At 41.2% G+C, this 24,827-nt stretch overlaps 1 protein-coding gene across 2 annotated transcripts in view; it reads left to right on the forward strand.

Annotated features, from left to right (window-relative positions):
- The window catches only part of CRYBG3 (crystallin beta-gamma domain containing 3), a 114,600-nt gene that overhangs the window by 10,899 nt on the left and 78,874 nt on the right, over positions 1-24,827 (forward strand). For both annotated transcript variants that reach the window (XM_060098639.1, XM_060098640.1), the window contains exons 2-3: positions 5,330-5,396; positions 20,995-21,428. In XM_060098639.1, the coding sequence (XP_059954622.1) occupies positions 5,330-5,396; positions 20,995-21,428 (501 nt within the window). The remainder of the gene's footprint in view (positions 1-5,329; positions 5,397-20,994; positions 21,429-24,827) is intronic.

Raw genomic sequence — 24,827 nt, forward strand, 5'->3', positions numbered from 1 at the left:
GACAGTGTTCTAGATGGTTGTTTGGAAATTGGCAGTGTGGAACTGTCTTTATTCCCATAGAAGCAGGGTTGGAGCTGCTGGGTGGCATTCCAGGCCAGTGCACAAAAGTCAGTCTAATCCATAATGTACCTGCAGTAGAGCAGCGAACAAAGAGAACTCTAGAGCTTGTCGTGTGAAGATGTGTTGCTAAGATCCCCAAGGTAGTGTGGATGCCCCAAGGAATGGGCAGACCCTTTGGAAGGTGTGAGGGTGCTATATTTAAGGACCCAAGTGAGGGATGAGAGGGAGCAGTCCAAGGGGATAGAGGACAGACCCCGGCTTGGCCTCAGTCACTTTGAAATAAGGGACGGTAGAAGTTTCTGCCTCCTTGTTGTGATGCCCTGATAGCAGTTTTGACTGAGTTGGTTTCTTGGTCCCAGTCTTTTTCTTCCTTTACCACAGAGGCCTCAAGGTTTAGTCTCCCTGTTCCTTTTTCCCCTCACTCTGCTTACTGAAGGATCATATGGGATTTTAGATCTGGCAGAGTGCTGATCTGACACTTCCAATGTACATATTTGAAAAAATCAGATCCAGAAAGAAGCATTTTGACTGAAGTGCCTTTTGTCCCTAAGGTGCCATCCCTGAAACAGACCTACGTCCGTTTTGTTTTATCTTACGTCTGGCATAAAGTCAGTGGTTGCTTAATGACTGTAAGTTGGATTCCTGGTTTTCAGACATGGTCTAAATATGTTTACTTCAAAAATGAGGAGCTTCTGTGTCACTTTGACCTTGATATTTATCTGGACCATTTTGAAAGAGTAATTTCCATAGTTCTGTTAGCTAAGTAAGATGAGGCTATTAAAATTCAAGGGAGTCTTATTTGTGCCTACGTGTGATTATGATTACTGCCTCTCCCCCCTGCCATGAGCAGAATGTGTGCTTTCTAAAAATACTGCTGTTGAAATAATTCCCGGGTCCCAAAGGGGGTTAAATTGTGAAAGAACAATAGGAAAGGCTTGTCCTCTTTCTTAACGTTTGAGATCATTTGAATTCGAAATGTTCCTCTTTCTCTTGTATTTTTGAGTCTTTCGAGACTTTTCTGTTAATGTTTCTTCTTCTTCTCCTTCCTCCTCCTCCTCCTAAGTTGACATCTAAGTATGCAGTGTTTTGAGTGTCTTTATAGATTCTGTTCTAATTTTTTTGTGTTTTGTTTGTAAATCAATTGAAAATACCCTTGTTGGTATTGCATAATTTTCTTCTCACAGCCCTACTCCCCTCTTTATACCTTCAGAGAAAGATGATGCAGGATGAGAGTGGATGGTACATGCTCTCAAGAGACTTATACTAGTATTTCATTAAGGAAAAAAGACTGATGTGTATTATTCCATTGTTCCCAATGGAATAGTGTTTTCTGATTAAGCACACATAACTGGAGACTGTTTTAATATCAGTTATTTTAAAAATTCATTTAACAAACAATATTTGAGTGCCTTCACACTGTCAGGCACGATGCTAGGCTCTGGGATACAGCCATGAATGATATCATTCCTGAGTTAAATCAGTTCAAGTTCTAGTTCAACAGATGGAGAACCAGCCAGTCATTACCAGCAGAAGTGTATAAGGGGTATAATTGAGTGCAGTGGGAGCACAAAAAATACAGGTTAATGGACTTCCCTCGTGGTGCAGTGGTTCAGAATCTGCCTGCCAATGCAGGGGACACGTGTTCGAGCCCTGGTCCGGGAAGATCCCACATGCTGCAGAGCATCTAAGCCCGTGCGCCACAACTACTGAACCTGCGTTCTAGAGCCCGCGAGCCACAACTACTGAGCCCGCATGCCACAGCTACTGAAGCCCGCACGCCTAGAGCCTGTGCTCTGCAAGAGGAGAAGCCACCACAGTGAGAAGCCCGCACACCACAACGAAGAGTAGCCTCCGCTCTCCGCAACTGGAGAAAGCCTGCACCCAGCAACGAAGACCCAACACAGCCAAAAATAAATAAATAAATGAATAAATTTATTTAAAAAAAATACAGGTTAAGCTAGAACTAAATTGTAAAGGATTAAGAGTTGGACAGGGTGGGGAAGGATGTTGCAGGCAGGAGAAGAAAGTGGTTTGCTGGCATGTGAGTTTGGTGCATTCTGAGAATGGGAATTAGTTCTATGTGACAGGTGTGTCTGTGACCAGGAAATGAATAACTTTCTATATCTATATTAAGGACTCTTCAATTTATTCATCAGCTGATGGAGATTTATTGAAGGAGTTTTCGAACACAAGAGTGTCATGGTCAGATTAACAATCACTTTGACCGGGAAGAATGGATTGAAGCAGAGTGATCCTGAAGATGTCAGAGACAAATGAAGAAGGGACCCTAGTCATCTAGGAAGGAAGTGGGGAAAGCTTATCTGAAGCAGTGATTTTTATACTTAACCCCAAATTTTAAAATATTGTTTGTTTTAAAACTCAACACATTTTAAAATTTTGATTTAGCAGTAAGATTAGTGAAACAGGGCTTCCCCGGTGGCGCAGTGGTTGAGAGTCCGCCTGCCGATGCAGGGGACACGGGTTCGTGCCCCGGTCCGGGCAGATCCCACATACCGTGGAGTGACTGGGCCCGTGAGCCATGGCCGCTGAGCCTGCGTGTCCAGAGCCTGTGCTCCACAACGGGAGAGGCCACAACAGTGAGAGGCCCGTGTACCGCAAAAAAAAAAAAAAAAAAAAAAAAAAAGATTAGTGTAACATAAACATAGGATATAAGTTTCAGAAAGTTTTACAAAGTGTCAAGTATTACTTCTTTTGGTGATTTCAGCTTTAAATTCTTCAGTTGTTTGCGCAATGCAGAATACTTATGTGCTGACTTAACAACTGTTTTTCTGGTATTTTGTGTGTGTTTATAGTGTGGAAATGATTATAGCTACTTGCAAATACTGAGTTCTGCCTTAAATCCCATGGACGCCGAGCTGCATTTTCTGCAGAGTTTTTGTATTGGAAAAGACACTTTTACCATTTTCATTTACAATTTCACTAAGGCAGTAAGTTTATAGAATACCCTGTAAACACTCTAAATAAGTATACTTTCAGAAATCTTGAAGCAAGAACTAGGATACTAAAATGCCTATTGTATGTTTAGATAATTTTTAGGTCATTCAAAATAGATTGTAGTTAGAGAATACACTTATAAAATCACCATAATCAGTAGTATTCATGATTATACTCCAAATTTTTAGATCATGCTTTTTTTATGTGTTTTTTGCCAGTCTCTTTGCCTCAATTTGAGCTTAAATAGACAAGTATTAATTGACATTTAATTTAAAAAACCTGAATTGTAAATAACCTTGTGGCAAAAGATAAGCCTAGTAAAATAGGAAAAAGAGATAAGAACCCACTCACATTTAAAATATTAACCATCTGAAACATTCTTATTTTATAGACATGGACATCTATATAGGTTACAATTCTGTGTTGTACATTATTTTTTCTACTTTTGTTCCTGTTTTTTCCTATGGAATTTCCATGTGTTAAACACATAGCTCACAGATTTATCTTATTTACATGCTTGCTTTTTCCTATTGGCATTTAAAAGGCTTAAGAGCATGGTTGTATCTTGTTGGTCCTTGTATTCCTGCATAGAGTCTGAGACTAAATGAAATTTTAATCCATTATATTTTCCAGGTGTTCATGATCTTTTTATTTGTTCCTTCTGTTTTTTGGTTTTTTTATCATTATCATTTGTTGCCTGGATAGTCTGCTCAAGTGCCCTGGATTGTATGGATAGAAAATCTAAGTGGCACAAATATGGCCTCTTCGCATCCTGATGTGACCTATCGACCCCTCCTCCTTTCCATTCTCTCTGTCCCTGCCAGTCACCACGATTCCTTATGTTTCTCCCCATCCAGTCATTCTCCTGCCTGAAGGCTTCCCAGTGCTTCTCACATTCTGTAACTGGTCCTCTGGTCTCATTCTCATCTGTAGCAGGATTACCTCTGCCTGTCACAAGATCCTGTGCTCCAGTCTTTTTTTTTTTTTTTTTTTTTTTTTTTTTTTAATTATTTTTGGCTGCCTTGGGTCTTCGTTGCTGCACGGGCTTTCTCTAGTTGTGGCGAGTGGGGGCTACTCTTCGTTGTGGTGCGTGGGCTTCTCATTACAGTGGCTTCTCTTGTTGTGGAGCATGGGCTCTAGGTGCACGGGCTTCAGTAGTTGTGGCACGCGGGCTTAGTTGCTCCGCAGCATGTGGGGTCTTCCCGGACCAGGGCTCGAACCCGTGTCCCCTGCATTGGCAGGTGGATTCTTAACCACTGCGCCACCAGGGAAGTCCCCTGTGCTCCAGTCTTATATTAAAAACAAACAAACAGAACACAGTTTCCCCAAAATGCCGTGTTCTCTATCACCTCCTGCCTTTGTACCTCCTCTGTGGGCACTTCACTAAGCAGGCAGAATCACTGCCTCTTGTTTCCTCTGTGCTCCATGGCACTTCTTTCGTTCAGCAGTTGTAACTTGTATCAAGTTGTATTATTTGTTTGTTTGTGTATCAGTCTCCCCTACTAGAGTTTTTACAAAGACCCTGACCAGTTACTCCTTCTTAAATCCTCAAGGCCTAGCACAATCCCCAGCACATGGTAGAGTGTCATGATAACCTTTAGAGTGGAGCTACTCAATTTGTCTAGGATTATCAAAGTATGAAAAGAAAATAATATATAAACATAGAGACATAAATATTTAGATCTAAAATGCATGTGTGCCTAATAGGCAAACTAGATTATTGTGACATCTCATAAGGCATCTGTGAAGGTATTCGAGACAGGACAATTAGAAGTGACTATCTGGAAAATCAGAATTTTAAGGGGCCATCTGGGACACATTTGGGGTTAGATAAACCTGCATCTATTTTGAGTATCCCCAGAATTCGCTAGATGACCCTATACATTTATAAAAATTTGCTGAGTAGAAATATATTCCAAATAACACTCAGCATAGGCATTAAAAAAAGATTAGACTGTGGAGAACCTTAATACAGATAAAATCAAAGAATGGTAACACTTTCCAAGATTATGATAGTTGTGCACTGGTGCTCCTTTGTTCAGGTGCATCATTAGTGTGATGCTGGTCATCAGCATAAGAAAGTATAGCGCAGAATGGACTCACAAAAATGTCTGTAGCCGGGATGAGCATTTTCAAATGTGTGTTTCAAGTATAGAGACTCCTATCAACATCTTTTTAGTATAACACTTTGTATATAAATCTTGAGTATTGCAGATATAAAGGACCTTTCAGTTTTTTTCATTAAATCCAGAAACTGTATGATTTTAGTAATTCTCTTTCAATTTCAAAAGAAACTGTGGTTTTTATTTTTCAGTGTTGAAAATGAGCCCATGAGCACAAGTCAGAAAAAGGAAAAGGTACTTTCATCAGAAGCAGTAAAGGTATAGTTTTAAATTAATATTATTTTATATCAAGCAAATATGTTTCTTAGTTTCTGCTGTTTCTTATTCTTTTAGATTCTGTCATCTCATTTTACGTTTCAGAAAGAGCATAAAGTCTTATTACTTTATGTGGAACTCCAGCCCAGCTCTACTGGACATTTGTGTCTTGGGGTGTGGGTAGGGGGAGAGGACTGAGGAGAGACTTGAGGCAGTGGTGCTCCTACCCCAGCTTAGCCACTAACCAACTGTGAGGCCTTCAGCTGAGGCATTTAACTTTGTGCCTTGGTTTTCTAATCTGTAAATTGGATCATCTGGCCTCCACAGTCTCTTTTCTCTAGGAACTTCTTTGATGTATGTTGCGTTTTCTCAAATGCTTCTGACAACTAAGAGTGCTTTTGAGGGCGTAGAAGTTAAAGACATGTTCGTACATGTCATTAGTATGTGATGATATGTTTGTCAGCTCATATATGAACTGGCTTTCCCTGCATCTACAGGACAAGCATGAAAAGAGTATAAGGTACACTTCTACGCAAATAGTTACTGAAAAGTGTGGTTAAAAATCCTGGAAAACCACTAAACCTTATAACATTTCTTTTTAGTCATAAGTGATTTTATAGAAATTGGTTGTTTGTGTTGTTCGGGGATGTGAGGCCAGGTGTGTGATCAAGTTTAGGTAGCTGTCTCCCATTCATGGAGTTTGGTCCCAGTTACTTTCTTTTTAAACGATTTGTGACAGTCAGTCAAGGAGAAAGCTTGTGCTTTCCAGGGATTTCTGGGTACATTAGCTTGGTCAGTGGAAGGACCAGAAAGTCATCTGAATTCTTCATTACTGATATGGGGACTCTTAAACATTATATGAGATCCAAAGACCTTAAATATGGTCAAGATAAAGCTGTTTTCCTTCTTTATTCCCTCCTTCTCCATCATAGTTAGCAATATAAATATTGTTTTGAAAGAAAAAAAATCAGAATCTGATTTTTTTTTTTTTTTTTCGGTACGCGGGAGCCTCTCACTGCCGTGGCCTCTCCCGTGGCCGCTCCGCTGCATGTGGGATCTTCCCGGACCAGGGCACGAACCCGTGTCCCCTGCATCGGCAGGTGGACTCTCAACCACTGCGCCACCAGGGAAGCCCTGATTTTTTTTTTTTAAACTTTATAGAAAGAAAAAAATCAGGATCACCTTGCTTCCTTTCCCTTTCTTCTTCCTTTGTGAATTTGGCTACTAAATCCTGCTCCCAGGTTTTATAACACCTCCTACCTATTCTGTTTCAGCCAGTCGTTAGCCAGCTTGCTGGTTTACCACTGCATGGGCTCTGTAGCTTTCTCCCTCTTGCTCAGCTTTCACATGTCTTGAGTTGCCTTACTTCAAGATTTTTACTTCTAATTCTATAGGTGCAACCTTGCTCTTGAGTTGCTTCACAGGAAGTACGTATGTTACTTCTGAGATCTCAAACTTCAAAGTTGCTTTAGCTGCCAGCTCCTGTCTTTCTCTCTCTTAATCCCTCATTGCCTCTGCACCCACCCTTGAGCTTCAGAGAACCTTCATGTTTTCCCTGCTCTCTTCTCCTCTCTTGGTCTCTACTTGTTTGTCTACTTAGCCTGGAACTGATATGTAACACTTCAGCTATTAATCTCACTGAAAGAAACAGTCTTCAAACTTGGCCCTCAGACTTTAATTTCCAATAGTCCTGCTTTCCACCTGCAAAGTTTTGCACCAGAAAGTTACATCTTTGTGGCTTCAGTGTCTATGTGGTGGCAAATATAGTGGCTGGGCCTCCATGATTATGATCTTTTCTATCCATTCTTAGTATCTTGGTTTGAGTGCCCAGGATAATTTCAGTTTGGGATTTGGGCCCCCAAGTAACAGGGCTCATGTTGTGAAACTGTTTCTCTTATGGTTTGAGACCTATAGGATTACTTATACATGGGCAGTTTTGTTAGCCCATGATAGAAGGGGCACCATGGCACTCTCACTGGGGTAGTGTAAGCATTTTGGACCATGTAACTGTATTTTTTTTTTTAACTTTCTGGAAATTATTGGTAGGATTTCCTCAACCTCGCTACACAGACCCAGTTGTTCTGGGACCTACTGCTGCCAGGCATCAAAAATACTTACATTTTGCAGATTATATTCCATTATTGGTTATGACCAGATATTGGGTATAATTCTCTGTGCTATACAGTAAATCCCTGTTGCTTCAATTAAAAAAAGAAAAGAGGGCTTCCCTGGTGGTGCAGTGGTTGAGAGTCTGCCTGCCGATGCAGGGGACACGGGTTCGTGCCCCGGTCCAGGAAGATCCCACATAACGCAGAGCAGCTGGGCCCGTGAGCCATGGCCGCTGAGCCTGCGCGTCCGGAGCCTGTGCTCTGCGACGGGAGAGGCCACAGCAGTGAGAGGCCCGCGTACCGCAAAAAAAAAAAAAAAAGAAAGAAAAAAGTACATATTTTGATAATATCAATAGTCAGATGCATACCTAGGGGGAAAGAAAGGTTAGCAACAATATCTATGATCTTATTATTTTAACTAGTCTCATTTAAAGTTTTTTATTTATCAATTAGTATAAAACACTCATTTGCTTTCTTTGTAACGAATGGTTTTCTGAATCATAGCACTCCACTGTAATGTGACATTTCTTGCCATGCTTCCATCTTCTTAACCTGAATTTTATGATAATGCCTTCCATGATAAGGAAAAATGTGTACCATTTTTCCTCTCCAGTGTAAAATGTAACATATTTATGTATAATGAATGTTTTCAGTGCATTTCTTTTTGTATTTGACCTTGAGATATCAAGATATTGAAGATTGTTTTGTTATAAATTTAAGCTACAAAAAATTAATTATATTTTTCAAACGACTGGAGACTGTAGAAGCTTTATATTATCTTTGGACATAATTAAATTCTTAGTTCTTAAAATATCACTTATACGCTATACAAATTTTGCTGTTTTGATAACATTGGAATCTATTTCTCACATGTACATCTACTGTTCCACTGAAATGTATATTTCTTCTATATTAATCAGTTTTTGTATCTAGCTGGCAAAATTCCAGATATGTAGTCCATATTCTATGTTTATTTCTCTATAGGGAATGTAGATTCTTGTCTTGCAGCCTTAGACTCTTGCTGTGCTCATGTCTACTGTTATTTAAAAGAGAGGGAAGGCATGTCATAATGCCCTGCTCCCTTCTGCCTGTTTCAGAGGACTATTCATCCCTTCCTGCCTTCCAAGGCTAAACTCCCTAAATCCCCCTGCTAGTGGTACTGATCTCTAATTTCCCACCTTCTTTTGGACTTCGCCTTGCACTGCATCCATCTCTCCATCTTCACTGGCTTCCTCTATTTCTCTCTAAATATATAAAATTTTTAAAAATATATTTTTTTCCTTTCATGGGTCTGGATTCCTTTCAGGCTATCATTTCATTTTACTTGCTACCTTTAACTCAAAGATTTCTTATGAAAGTTTGTCATAATCACTGTTTAATTCTTAATGCTTTCTAATCTGACTCCGGCCTCCCTCCTGGTTCCCTTAGACATGGGAAAACCAGTACTGTGCCTGCCATCCATTGTCATAGCTGTTAAATGGTGAGAGTCATTCCATGAAACCCTGACCTCTTGCTAATAATCATCAGTGCCCTTTTCTTAGTTCTTACTGTATTTAACCAGTTGAGACACTTGATTTTCCAAGTCTTCTCTCCTTTCCAGAAAGTTTCTTTTTTATATTTGCACTTATGATATTGTACATTCTTTTTTTTTTAAATGCTGTGTTCCATGTGTTAAATACACTAGGTATGTACACTAGGTAAATATGAGACTTGTATAAGTGATATAATTGTCCTCTGTCATGCCTGCCTTGTTACTGTAACGTTTTACACATTCTTTTTTTTTTTTTTTAAGATGTTGGGGGTAGGAGTTTATTAATTAATTTATTTATTATTTTGGCTGTGTTGGGTCTTCGTTTCTGTGCGAGGGCTTTCTCTAGTTGCGGCAAGCGGGGGCCACTCTTCATCGCGGTGCGCGGGCCTCTGACTATCGCGGCCTCTCTTGTTGCGGAGCACGGGCTCCAGACGCGTAGGCTCGGTAGTTGTGACTCACAGGCCTAGTTGCTCCACGGCATGTGGGATCTTCCCGGACCGGGGCACGAACCCGTGTCCCCTGCATCGGCAGGTGGACTCTCAACCACTGCACCACCAGAGAAGCCCTGATATTATACATTCTTGTTTCAATTGCTGCCTCTGGCCATTCCCTTCTGTTTCCTTCACTGATTCTCTTCTGGCTAAATTACCTTCCATGTAGATGTTTCTCAAAGTCCTCAACCCTCCTCAACATCAGTCTTTCAAAGTAGTACCTTTCAATCTTATTACTTCATCTTTTGGCTCTCAGATTTCTACCCGACATCCCTCTTGAGCTCTAGACTTGATTGTCAGAGTTCCAGACATTTCTACATGGATGGCCTTTGATACTGCAAATTCAGTCTGCCCAAAAGTCTCAATATTTTCAGAGATGTTCTCTCTATATAAATTTTTTTGGGAGATAGAGGTGTTGGGAGGTAGGGAGGATCGTTTAACTGCTTGGGATGGAGGAAGAGCCCTGGGGGTCAAGTACTCCATTTGGAGATTTTCAACCAAACTCTGCTCTTAATCCCATGTCTCATATTGCCCTAAGTAGTACCTAGTATCTTCAAATCCTGAGCTTTTCCAGGTGGTCTGCTGACAATCTGTCTGTAGATTGTTTCCCCCTTAATGATCAAAGTTCCCTGTTGCAGACACTTGGGTGGAAGCTTCTTCTGGTCAATTACCATGCCTTCATCTGCTTTTGCCTTCTAAACTTTTTCTGAAACCTCTTATCTGCTAATATCTACTCTCTTCCTCTCCTTGTATTTATAACTTAAAAAAAAAAAAACCTTTACTGTCATTTTAGAGTGTTTTGTACAAGAGAAGAAATCAGTGTGTGTGGTTTATCTCCAGTGTTAATCAGAATTTTTATCTCTTTTTCTTTCTATAAATTTATCTATTCATTTATTTAATTTTTGGCTGCATTGGGTCTTTGCTGCTGCACGCGGGCTTTCTCTAGCTGCTGAGAGCAGGGGCTGCTCTTTGTTGCAGTGCGCGGGCTTCTCATTGTGGTGGCTTCTCTTGTTGCAGAGCACAGGCTCTAGGCGCATGGGCTTCGGTAGTTGTGGCACACGGGCTTCAGTAGTTGTGGCTCGCAGGCTCAGCAGTTGTGGCGCATGGGCTCTAGAGCACAGGCTCAGTAGTTGTGGCGCATGGGCTTAGTTGCTCCACGGCATGTGGGATCTTCCCGGACCAGGGCTCGAAGCTGGGTCCCCTGCATTGGCAGGCGGATTCTTAACCACTGTACCGCCAGGGAAGTCCAGAATATTTATCTCTTAATAGTTGAGGAAAGTGAATCTCAGAGAGATTGTCACTTGACAAACTCATATTATTATTGAGAGGAGGCAGGAGAATTCAGATGCAGTTCTGTACCATAGTGCTTCCCATTTGTGAACTTAATTTGTAAGGTATACTTTATAAACTTAATTTACCAAAAAGAAACCCTATTAAAAATTTAAAAAGCTGTGGCAGTAAGTCTGTTTTCAGAATGAGTCATGAGCTAAATAAAATGAATTAAATCTGAACCATAGGTTATAGATTTTCCAAACCAGGCCTAAATAACTTGATGATTATTAGGCCTGTTCTCAGTAGCTTGGCATCTGCTTTATATAAAGTTTAACTCTTGCCCCATTTTAGAATTGTGGCTCATAACTGATCATACAACTTTGGTGAAGGTTCTCGTATCTTTTAAGAGATATCTGGTTGCTATATGCCTATGTTGTTTCTAGAGACAACCGAGGAGTATCAATCTAGTGCCTATTACTGTTAGTTGTTAATAATTCATAACCCTTATTTTTAATATTATCATAAATAATTTACTAAAAACAACCATGCTTTTTTTAATTGTTGCCACTGTTCACTGATATGTAAAAATGGAAGAATTGTAGCTCAAGAGTATCTCACTGAATAAAAAGTCACAAATTGTTCTTTGTATCAATGCCTATATTGAGGGTAAGATGAATTAGTGAGATGAATATATTAAATTATGCATTTGTTTATATTTTGATTTGTGTAACTCTTCTTTCCTCATTGGTCTTTTTCAACTCTTTTTTTTGGCCAGAGGTGAAATGGTAGTCAAATTTAAATATATTAAATGTTTGCATGGTTAGGAGAAATTTAATTACTGAACTAATTTTTAAAAATAAATTATAGCCTTAATGCATGCTTGCTGTCCTTTTTTTCTCAGTGATACAGATAGCAATATCACATGAATTTAAAATCTAGATTTAGGGCTTCCCTGGTGGCGCAGTGGTTGAGAGTCTGCCACCGATGCAGGGGACATGGGTTCGTGCCCCGGTCTGGGAAGATCCCACATGCCACGGAGCGGCTGGGCCCATGAGCCATGGCCACTGAGCCTGAGCGTCCGGAGCCTGTGCTCCGCAACGGGGAGAGGCCACAACAGTGAGAGGCCTGCGTACCGCAAAAAAAAAAAAAAAAAAAAAAAAAAAAATCTAGATTAAAAAATTTTTCTTTTTCAAACTCGGGAGCTCTCTTTTTAAAAATTGCAAGTATAGTTGGACTTGGAACCCCCTATGTAAACAGATTCAGGCAACACTCCCCTGTTGATGATGGGAATGAGTAGCCTGGAGCCTCAGAGTCAGCCACCATTCCCTTCCTCTGCCAGCCATGGCACCTCCTTGGAACAGTTTTAAAATTACATGTGCAGTGACGGAAAGAACACAGTCTTTGGAATCAGACGTATCTGGGCTTAAATCCCAGGTCTCCGTGTGGTAGCTTTCTAACCTTGGGAAATTTACTCAACCTCTCTGAACTTTGGTTTGCTGCTCTGTAGTGGGAGGTGTCAGTCCTTATTTTATAGAAGTGTTTTAGAATTAACCTGAGATAACATGTGCTGCACTGCACGATACCCAACACAATTTAGGTACTGAGGAAAAGAGCTGTCTTCTTGCCATATGCAGTCTGACGACAACTTAGAATCTAACTCTTTTGCTTAAGAATGGTGCTGACTTTTTCTGGGTGAATAGTATGGAAATCAGCTATTAGAAACATTGATTCTCTGTAACATTTGAAAAGGCATACATGAATGTATGTATGCACACTGAACTTTAGCTAGAACTCAAAAACTCTTACCCTTGATTGCTTCTATAAAGACTGGGTGCTGTCAAGGTGCCTGGAGATTGCACTGCATGTTACTGCACCATTCACATGACCAAAGGGGCTGCCAGGGCTTAAGCCTGTTGATACGGCTGGTGCTGCTCTGGGGCCTTGATATCTCAGAGTTCTTGGATGTTGAATGTATTGCATGGTATCTGGTTTGATTTGCGGCGGCTCCAACGTCTCATAGACCTGGAATAGTCCTACTTTGTGGTGTGGTGGCGTACCTTATGAAAATGGAAACTGGGGATGAAGGGTCATGTACATACTCTAGATTTTTTGTGAGTGAATTTGCCTCCACAGGTGCCAGATACTGATTTGAGAGCTCCAAAAGGCTCTCATAGATTTAAAAACATTTATTATTCTGGCCCAATGTTTTCGTTGGAGAAGTGTTTATACCATAACAAGAAGGAATGGCTTTTCCCCTACGTTATGTCATCTTGTTCTTTTCTCTTCTCACCTTACACACCTGCCCTGGTTGATTTGAGTTTACCTACATCTTAGCCAATGACAAAAATCACATCTGTCCCTCCAGCCCAATGTGTTCTCCTGAGCTTCAGGGTGATGGAGCCAATTCTCTGATGGACCTTTCCTGTGAAGGTCACTGAGTATGAGATCTGACTTACTCAAAGTTGAATTCAGTGTATTTTATCCTAATTTCCTTCTGTTCCTGTATTCCCTGTCCTGCTGAAAGGCGCCACCAGTTACCCAATCTTGATATCAGGGAATGATTCTGCCAGGTAATGTGTTGTGGCCAGATACCTTAGGAGAAAACTAACTAGAATTGTCTAGTAAGCAGCTGGGTTTAGTTTATGAATGCCAGATTTTGGTAACTGTAAGTAATCTAGGTAATAGTCCTACTCATGATGAAAGCATAAAGCTGTTTGCCCTAACCTTGTGGTGACAAGGAAAAATAGGATGTTAGAGTTTATTGGAAGAACACTCACACACACGCACGAACACACGCACGCATGCATATATGTAGGCAATTTCCATTCTGAAAAACTTTTGAGTTGTAGTAGAAATTTCCCAGGCAAAGAGGGCAAGGGATAAATGGTCTCAGCAGTGGTAATAGCTTTGTGCAAAGACACACCTGTAGTAAGAGAAAGAGGAAGCAAGAGGGGAGAGGGAAGAAAATAGGCTCCCATGATGCCTGAGGCCACATATGGTGACATGAGTCACTGTAAGCATTGCGAGTGACAAGAGATTGAATCAAAGAGGGACTCGATCCACCAAGACCTTAAGTGCCATGCTAGGGAGTTTGGATTTTATCCTGACAAGGGTGCACAGCCAATGGAGGCCTTTAAGGATGATTAGATTTGAAATCTAAAAGATTGCTGTAGCTTTTGTCTGGAGAGCAGACTGGGGAACTTTAGGAATGGAAAGCAAGGAAACAAGTCATTCACTGCTGGCAGTATTCTAGGGGAGAGGTCATGGTGTCCTGATGTTTCATCTGACTTTTGAACAAGTGGGAATGTTACAGTTGACAGAAAATGGAAGAATGGAGACGCAGCATGGTTCAGTTCAGTTTTGGGTGTATTGAGTTTGAGGTGCCAGTGAAGCATCCAGGTGGGTATGGATGTCGGGTTGATCGTTGGATATACAGTCTGAGTTGAGAATACAAATTTGGCAATCATCTGATGAATCTGTGAGACATGAGACCTCATAAGAAAATCATGAAGGTAAAGTAGCGCCCCGGGCTGGAAGTTGCAGAAACGTGACATGTAGGGAATGGCTAGAAGGATGTGAACTTGAACGAGATGGAGAGAGCGTTAAGAGAGGAAGAAGGGAAACCTCAGAGTGATGTCGTGGAAGCCAAGGAAGATTGGTTTTCAGGATCAGATTCAGTCTCACCTCCTGTAGACACATCATATGAGACCAGGACAGAAAGAAAGTACATTGAATTAGCAAGTAGGACAGTGTCTCTGAGAGATTGTGGTCAGAGCACAACTGGGGCAGAAGCCAAATTGCAGGGGCTCAAAGGGTCACTGGGAGGAAAGGGAAAGAAGATGGTGAGGGTTGGTGACTCCTTTGAAGGAGGTTGGTAGTGAAGGCAGAGGAGAAGGCTGTCCCTGGACTTAGACTTTTGAATGGTGGGCTCGCAGAAGGGGCGGGCGAGGAAGTGGGCTTCCTTAGGAGACAGCAAGCGTTATGAAGTGGTGCCCTGGTGGATCCTTAGAGGAGGAGTCCTTCATCCCTTTATGGTGAGGGTGAGTGAAGGAAGTGGGACAGATGTGCTGTGAGGCAGGTAGAGGAGGGGTGGAGGCAGGACCGTAGGAGAGCATCTCCATGAAGTAGAAGGTAGGTGCCTCTCCTGGGCGCCGGATGGGATGGTGGAGGGGGTGTGGCAAAGGCTTGAAATAGCTGCTGTGGAAAATGGGGACGGTTGCAGACCGATTTCCAGCAGAGGCTGTAAATCGTGAATTATTGGCAGCCTACATCTGCATAGTTGTGCATATCCCTGTGGATTTTGAAAACAAGATGCATTCACTTATGTGGAAAAGATAAAACTGGAATCTTTCCGGGTGGGGATGACCAGAGAACAAACAAAAGAGGGGTGTTAGCCATATTTGATGGCTGGATAGAAAAGATACGAAAATTTGTGGGAGCTGAAAGGGACAGGGTGAGAGAGGCCAGAAGCTGTGATGAGGCAGGAGGACTGGTGTGGTGGGTGCACCTGGGACAGCGGGTTAAGAGAGCTGGAAAGATGACAGGGTGTGAACACTTGGGAATGCCCGAGATTGAGATCCACAGGTTGGGTGATGATGGGTAAAGACAAGGGTCAGGGGTTGCCAAACAGTGAGGTCCAGCGGAAGTGGAGGTCATCGGAGTTGAGGATGCCAACACAGATCAGGGTGTTGTAAGGATTATCCCTGCTGTGTACAGTGAAGGCAGAGCCTGAGCGGGGGGAGATGACCAAGCCAGGTGCTTGAGAGAGTAAAGGAAGGGCCATCTGGCTCTTCACTATTTCTCACTCAACAGACTCTTCGTTTGGCGACACTCTCTACCCCTTGGCCTTCTTGACCTTGTTCCCTGTGCCAGTCACCATGTTGCGTCAGCACCGGCCACCTGTGAGAGGCTGATGAAGGAGGTGACAAACTAATGCCAATTAGACCTGAAAATAAGTTCTCACATCCCTAGAATGTAGGCTCTGTGAAAGCAGGGCTCTTGGTATATTTTTTTTTCATTGTTGGATCAACGCACATAGAGTAGTATCTCGCTGTTCATCATTTATATAAGAATGAATACCTTAAAATTTGCATTGACCCCGACTGTTCCTTGGTACACCTGGTCTCAGCCTATTGCTGCATTCCCCCAAACGCTCTTCCAAGTCTTCTCTATTTTGGGAGCTCAGATCCCAGCTCCACCTCTGTGTCCCTTGGTCAGCTAAGCATCTCTCCTCTCACTTTACTGAGGTCAGAGCCACTTGTTGGACCTGGCTCATAGTCTTCTCCCCCTTACAAAATTGCTCAGGCTTTAGCCACTTCCTTATCACTGTAGCTGGAAGAGGAAGTGCCCCTACTCCGCTCCAAGGCTTGTGCTTCCCCTTTATTAGAAGTATTAGAGACTGTACTGGTCTCTTCATCTCATCACCTTCTGCTTTTCTTTCTCAAATCCGTCATCCTTCTGTTGTACAGCAGTTACTCCTTTCCCACCAGGTGTAGAGCTGAGCCACAAAACCAGAACAAAAAGTCATTTCTTCTGTCTTGGACCTTAAACTGTCACCTTTTTACCTTTTCTCTAGTTAAAAAAAAAAGTCTCTCAAAAAGTGTTGCCTTCTGTTGAATTATTTACCGAGTGTTCCTATTTCTTTGCTCTGTGTTCACTGTTTAACACCTTGCGTTTGGGGCTGTACTCACAAATTCCTGAGCTGTTATGACTATTTCTCTTGCATTCCTAGGGTTTTTCTATGGTCTTCATTCCTTCGTTTATAAGTCCATCAAGTATTTAAGCACCCCTTATTGTCAGGCACATTTCAAGGTGCTAGAGATAACAGCAATGAATAAAACAGAAAAAAACCCTGCACTTGTGGCTTTTACTTTCTAGAGGCAGAAACATATTAAATAATATGTGTGTGTGTGTGAGATGTGTGTATTTGATACTAGCAAGTACAAAGGAGAAAAATAAGGCAGAGAAGGGATACAGGCCGTTGCAGAGTGGAGGAGTTTACTATTTTAGATAGTGACTGGGGAAACTTCAAATGGAGATGACAGTTAATAAGGGTTTGAAGGTGGTGAGCGAGTGTGAGTCATATAGTTCCGTGGGGGAAGAACATTCTAGGCAGAGAGAAGAGTGAATGCACAATTCCCGAGGGATGAGTGGGCCTCATGTTTTTGAAGAACAGTGAGGCGGACAGTCCTCATCTTTCTTGACCTTACAGTGGCGTTTGGCATTTGCTCCCCTTTGCTTTTGGAAATATCCTTCGTCGTTTGCCTTTGGAGACCAGCATTCTGGTGGGATGGCTGTTCCGGTTTTGGCCTTCCCCATCTCTTTCACTGATTTTTTTTCTGCTTTGTGCCTGCCTTTTAATCTTTTTTCCCCAAGGCTGTTTTGTTGGTCCCCCTTTCCCCTGAACACACTGTGTATCACCAAATTGTGTTCTTAACTGTGCTCTGACTGCTTCACCAGGGCACCACACATTCTGCACGTTTGACATCTAGTTTGTTGCCTCACCTCCCCCAAACCCCACAAAGGCTCTAATCTCACCTTTCCTTCTATTTCCCATATCCATTTTTGTCTTAACTACTTAGATAGTTTCCCAATTTAGAAAACTTAATCATCTGTGACTTTGTTATCTCTCACCCTCCACTAATTGGTCATCTTATCGACTTCATTCTCTATCCTCTGGGCCCCGGTCTTCTTCACCCATGGCCCTGCCATAATAAACGTACCTCACACTTCTGTGTGCTCGACCCAGGCGCTACCTTATGTCTTGAATGCTCTTCTCGGCCTTCAAGAGCAAGCTCAAACATCACCTCCACTGTGTAGTGGATTCTCCCCATCCCCAGCCAAATTAATTTTGTCTTCCATTGTGTACATATCTCTCCCATTTCCCACACAGTGATATAATGATGAGTATCTTGCTAGACTGTAAGTTCCTTGAAGCCACAGCTGAGTCTTATTAATCATTGTACTTAATGCTTTCCTGTGTTTCCCTGTATTGGGCACATAGCAAAGAGAATAGATAGATAGACGTATGAATTTGGACCTAAGGACACTGCGTTACAACATATTGAGTATGAAGGGAAAAAAATTAAATTCCCAAGATACATATGCCTTCATTTTATTTATTTTTATATATATATATATACACGTATATATATATATACATATATATATACGTATATATATATATACGTGTATATATATATACGTATATATATATATACGTATATATATATACATACGTATATATATATATATACGTATATATATATATAGCCTTTTTACCTTACCAAGATATATATAGCCTTTATATGTTATATTCGGGATACCAACGTCTTTGAGGGCAACTGGAATCGATGTTTTGTTAACGTTTGCTTGAATCCTGAGTGCTTTCATTCTAGTACTCGTTGGAACAGTGGTAAACAGTCCTATTGGCAGGTGACATTGGCCCTAGCTTGTGGCAGGCTGAACTTCATTGTTGTCTAGGCTGAGGGCAAAGAGCAGCTATTTTATATCAAATTTTAAGATGTAGTTATATAAATACTGGGTTTGTTGTGTTAACTTTGAATAGCAGTGCTCTTTCGTGCTAACTTTTGTCTCTAAATTTAAATAGTTTTTTGGTGGTGTTGTTGAAGGTATTTTAATTACTGATACAAGTTTCTCACAAGATTAGTAGGCAAAAATTAAGCAACTAAGACATTAAAGTGCTCTGAAGTACATTTAAGATACAGGGATTCTGGAATAGCAAAGAAGTGATAATTGAGGGGAAGAAGAAACAAGTGATTTTTAAAAATTTTATATATATCACTCTAAAAACGTTAAATGGGAAGGCTTTTACTAGTTTAGCATAATGTATTTTCCTTGTTGAGACGGCAGTCCATTATATTTTTTTTAACTTTTTTTCTTTTTCTTTTTTTTTTTTTTTTTGCGGTACGCGGGCCTCTCACTGCTGCGGCCTCTCCCGTCGCAGAGCACAGGCTCCGGACGCGCAGGCTCAGTGGCCATGGCTCATGGGCCCAGCCGCTCCGCAGCACGTGGGATCCTCCCGGACCGGGGCACGAACCCGTGTCCCCTGCATCGGCAGGCGGACTCTCAACCACTGCGCCACCAGGGAAGCCATTATATTTTGAAAGGAACTGTCAAGTAAAAATAATTGAGACAGAGAAAGAAATAGTATTTTTGACAAATTATTTCTCTTTAGATTTTTATGGATGTCAAAAAATGTAATTTCCGTGTTCTCTAAGTTTTTCCTTTTTTAAAAACCATTGTCCCAATTTTATAGAACTCCTTTGTGAATCTCTAAAGCATTTTAGGAATATTTGTGTTATTTTAGTGAGTAGCCTGTAGTTCACGTTCCTCGGGTAGTCTCCCAGGATGAGTGATCATAATTGTTGCAGAAAACAAACCACTGTTCTCTTCCTGTTGCAGTCTTAGTTCATTTTGAAGCAGGAAGAAGTATTGTGGGTGGCCATTACAACAAATTAAATGGAGTAGTTAAAGGCAAAAAATATGTCTTTCATACACGTGACCACTTTCAAAATGTCAACTAGCATATTTTCTACTGCTGTACCGAGAGGCTATCTATGCTGTCAACGCGAGGAGAGGGCGCAGTTAATTTATAGGGCAGACCCCATAAAGAGCAGGAGGCTGGGTGGATGAAGTGGAGGCACATGGGATTGAGTTGCCGTTGAAACCAGTAAAAGGTGAGACTTTGAGTGACTCTGGAAGGCTGGTGCTACTCTAAATGTAGAGACTCACAAGTTATATTAAGGACGTAACACCCAGAAAAATGCTATGCTGTGTGTTTACTCAAAAATATCCCTGACTTCTAAGGTGGGAACAAACAAAAAATATTGTTCGCTTGAAATTAATTTCCTGGGCTAATGGGTTCTAAACATTTTCTCAACCATCCATATGCTAAATATTATTAGTGGTTAGTGGAACACTCCTTTAAACTGTTTTGAATTCGGATTAAAACAGGGAAGGGAGGTGAACAAATGACATTATACTTAGGATGTTCTTGAAGATCAGCTTCTTACAAAACTTCCTGTGAACCTACAGTGGCCTAAGGTGCTCTCACCTCAGTGTCCTGATATTTTTCTGACTCACACTTGAGCTTTCCTTTTATAAGGACTAGTGAGTGTGACATCTGACAGATACTATCAGACCACATTCCTTTTACAAGTACGTGAGTGAGCATGTGGGGAAGGCAGGCTGAGCCGGCCCCTTGGCCCGAAGCTAAGGCAGCTTTAGGGAGGAGTGTGCCCTGGGAATGCCAGCACACGCTCTGATGGAGCAGCTCGGTTGCCTCACACAGAGTATGCATGAATGGGAGCTTGCTTCACTAGTAGGTTAATTATGAGCAGGTAAGATGCACCCCTGAAAGCGTTTAACGTCTGCAGGAATTCCCGGTGCTGCCCACCGTTTGCATTAATGCACGTATCAGGGTTTTGTGTTTTACCTTGAAGAGTTTGTAGCGGGCTTTTCCTCTAAATGGATACACCATGTTGCTGTCTTTCGTCATCTTCCTGAGGAACAGTTTTCCACCATGTGGCAGCTTCAGAGGTTCACACAGTGCTGAAGTGATGAAGCCTATTTAGGTGTTGTCTGATATACCGAGTGTGTGAAAATCCTGTCCATTAGCTCTGTAATAATAAAGGCTAAATTTAAACACCTCTGAGGTCTGCCGTGATCTGTCCTTTTACTTATCTCTGCATACTTACTTTATGCTCTTCTCATTTTACACTCTTACCTCCAGTCCTTTCAAACTCCTTAGAAGCTGACACCTCTCTAGATGCAGAGAGACGGGGAGAAGAAGCAGGGAGCGGAGAACAGAGAGTGAGGGAGATGCACAAGCATCACATAGGCACTTTTTAGGTCTCCTTCAGAGGGCACTTCCTTTAGGAAGCATCCCCTGAGTTACCACCTCTGCTCTCTCCACAACCAAATCTGGACTGGTTACTCCTGGGTCCCCATGTGGGCTGTACCTCCCCCTTTGTGACATTTACTATCTAGCTTTGTTAAAGTTGCGCTGACGGTGCCCTTCAGTAGCTTGTAAACTACTAGGGAACAGAAGCCATCTGTCTTATTCACAGATGTATCCCTGGCGTCTGGCACAGAGTGTGTCATGTAAATAGGTTATCAGTTAGCCTATGTCATTTTTTAAATGATGGTGCTTAATATTCTCTATTTCGTTTTCAAAGATTCCCCAAAGTGAGGACAAAAGGAGCCATGCTGAGAAGCTAATCACTCTTCCAACACAGGAAGATTCCAGAAAGCCAAATGACCTTTCCGGTTCCACTTCAGATGCCAAAATGGGAGAAAGCGATAAACAGCCAAAAGAAAGCTTTTTTCAGTTTCTTGGTAACTTATTCAATATCTCAGGAAAATCATCTCTTGGTGAAGCCAAGCAGTCTTCTTTCAAAGATGAACATGACAAAACTGAGAAAGACTTACGAAATCCCAGTGACCATCCTGATGAAGGGGTCCAAAGGGAGAGGGCTGTTGTCAGTGACTCCCTGGGAACCCTGGCACTTCCAGCAGAAGCACAAGAATCCAACTCAGCTGAACTCTCAGATGCCTTTTCTTTGGATACAACACAAGACAGTGAACAGGAAACCAGTGATTTGCTAAGAAAGTAAGTTCAAAATCTACTTATCTAAAAAAACTGAGCTTTTGGACCTAGCTTTTGAGCCTCAGTTCTACTACTGTTAATTAAGGGAATTAGAAAAAGTATTCTGTAATGTCCTTGCTACTAGGTGAAAAATTATATGATTCTGTGTACCATACACATATCTAGGGCCCTTTGAGCTATTTTAGGGGGTGGTACTAATACCTTTTAGGTGCTAACTTTGTCATAGTAAATGACTTATTTCTGATTTAAGACTTCCTTAAATGGGAGTGTTTTCTGTTGTCTGAATTCTTCTGTTAGTAGGACAGGCAATGTGTTCAGTATCTGCATTTTGGGAACAAAAATAACCCTACGGTTTGTGTTCACGTTCCATCAATATCTTTTCTTTGTGGAATCCAATTAAAGGGGTTAAGAAAAGAAATTAAATTGACTTTATTCATGAAATTAGCCTTTTGAACCTTTCCCACAGCTCCAAGAAACAAATCTTGAACAAATTTACGGAGCACTTCACCACCCTTTTTTCTTTCTTTGATTTACAAATGGGCACTAACTTGTTTTTCTTTTACTCAAATGAGCTAGAAGGAACATTTTCTATCCAGAAAATGTTTATAACAATGTTGAGTCCATTAGACATTTTGTGTAACATAAAAGTATTCATTCGTAACTGATAAGGATCTGTTTTATTTTATTTTTAAAAATTTATTTATTAAGTTATTTATTTTTGGCTGTGTTGGGTATTCGTTGCTGTGTGGGCTTTCTCTAGTTGTGGCGCGCAGGGGCTACTCTTCGTTGCAGTGCTCAGGCTCTAGGCACGTGGGCTTCAGTAGTTGTGGCACAGGGCTCAGTAATTGTGGCACACGGGCTTAGTTTCTCCGTGGTCTGTGGGATCTTCCTGGACCAGGGCTCGAACCCGTGTCCCCTGCATTGGCAGGCGGATTCTTAATCACTGTGCCACCAGGAAAGTCCATGGATCTGTTTTACTGATTTTAATTTAAACTCTACTTGAGAATTATTTTTGTTCCTTGAAGAGTTCATTAATACTATAGTCAGATATAGATGACAACTTAGAACTATGTGATTCTTCATAGTTTCAGAGAGTCCTCATGTGTGTGATTTCAGTGAATTCCTCATAGTAAGCTTTTGAAGTAGGGGTAGGCACAGACCCATCTTACAGTTGTGAGAACTGAGACCCCAGATGGATTTGGGTTTGCCCATCAAGAGTGATGAGGTGGGGCTTGCCCTACCAGTTGTTAAAATGTACTGATAAAGCTACATAAATTGAAATGATGTCATACTGGTGTAATATTTGCTAGACATTTATATGGAACAGAATAGACAGTCTAGAAATAGACCCTCGTATATTTTGTGATTTGAGCCCTTGAATGTGATGGCATTATGTATTCTTGTAAAAAGGAAGACTTGGGGAAATGGGATAATAATTTGGAGAAAAAAATAAAAGCTAGATACTCATTTCATTTTTACATTAAAATTAAAGTGGAATAGGGCTTCCCTGGTGGCGCAGTGGTTGAGAGTCCGCCTGCCGATGCAGGGGACGCGGGTTCGTGCTCCGGTCCAGGAAGATCCCACATGCCGCGGAGCGGCTGGGCCCGTGAGCCATGGCCGCTGAGCCTGCGCGTCCGGAGCCTGTGCTCCGCAACGGGAGAGGCCACAAGAGTGAGAGGCCCGCGTACCGCAAAAAAAAAAAAAAAAAAAAAAAAAAAAAAAATTAAAGTGGAATAAAAATGTTTAAGAAACATACAAAACTAAAAGCAGCTAAATGTGAATTATTCTGGTGAGAAACAATTTTCTAAGCATGATAACAATGGAAAGTATCAGGAAAGAAAAGATCAGTAGATAGGATTGCTTCCAGTTTTCCAACTCTCTATGATAAAAACTGTGAACAATGATACATTAAATTGACAAATCAGAAAATTATATACAAAATTTGTATGTAATTAGTATATACAATTATATGCAAATATAATCATATATAAATGTACAAATCAAAATTTAGACAAGTTATTACCTATAATTTGAAGTGTTAGAAAAATATCCTTATCAAAAAGCATTGTAAGTGATTTCACCTTCACTTAATTAAAAATAGTAAACAGCTTTGTAATTGTTTTCATGTACCGTTGAGTATGCAGATTTCATTTTTAATACCCATAAAGCCTTTAAGTAAACCTGTTGTGCTAACACTTTTTAGATTGCTTTCCATACATTAACTCATGCTTCTCGTGTAATTTATGTAGGAAGCTACTTCATTGTTGGGTTGAAATTCTTTAAAAAGTTCTATAATTCTTACATTTTCAGCAAATTCATATCCATCATGAGAAACTCTTCTGTCAAAACTTTATTGTGATTTTTAAATAAATGTCTGGTTTTTCAGCTCTTCTTTACATAAAATAGTTAAAAGCCTTCCCTATTGTGAGAGAAGATATTCTTTTTACAAAATTATTTTTATTTTTATTTTATTATTTTGTTTTGGCTGCATTGGGTCTTTGTTGCTGTGTGCGGGCTTTCTCTAGTTGCGGCGAGCGGGGGCTACTCTTCGTTGCGGTGCACAGGCTTCTCATTGCGGTGGCTTCTCCTGTTGCGGAGCATGGGCTCTAGGTGTGCGGGCTCAGTAGTTGTGGCACGTGGACTGTAGAGCACAAGCTCAGTAGTTGTGGCACACGGGCTTAGTTGCTCCGCGGTATATGGGATCTTCCCAGACGAGGGCTCGAACCCATGTTCCCTGAATTGGCAGGCGGATTCTTAACCACTGCACCACCAGGGAAGTCCCGGAGAGAAGATATTCTTTTTTTAAAATAAATTTATTTATTTATTTGTTTTTATTTTGACTGTGTTGGGTCTTCATTGCTGTGCATGGACTTTCTCTAGTTGCAGCGAATGGGGGCTTTTCATTGCGGTGGCTTCTTTTGTTGCAGAGCACGGGCTCTAAGCGCGCGGGCTTCAGTAGTTGTGGCTTACGGGCTCTAGAGTGCAGGCTCAGTGGTTACGGTGCAGAGGCTTAGTTGCTCCGTGGCATGTGGGATCCTCCTGGACCAGGGATCAAACCCATGTCCCCTGCATTGGCAGGCGGATTCTTAACCAGTGTGCCACCAGGGAAGCCTGAAGATATTCTTCACTATGTAATTTGAAAGGAAATAAATCTTACACTAAAAAAGTAGCTTAATCATACTTACTAAAAGTGAAGTAGATATACTGAATACTTTTGCTCTAACACTATTATTTTCAGGCTGCCTTTATAGAATTTTCTTTGAAGAATGACACGTCTTTGGTTGACCTTTGTAGTATCAGATGTATTAAGTTTATCCAGGATAGAGTACAGCCATATGTAGTACTTGGAGGCTTAATAAACTTTCACATGATAGGTAGTTATGTTTGGGCTGAAATGCATAA

The sequence above is a fragment of the Mesoplodon densirostris genome, chromosome 5 (assembly GCF_025265405.1).
Source record: "Mesoplodon densirostris isolate mMesDen1 chromosome 5, mMesDen1 primary haplotype, whole genome shotgun sequence".
NCBI classification, from domain to species: domain Eukaryota; kingdom Metazoa; phylum Chordata; class Mammalia; order Artiodactyla; family Ziphiidae; genus Mesoplodon; species Mesoplodon densirostris.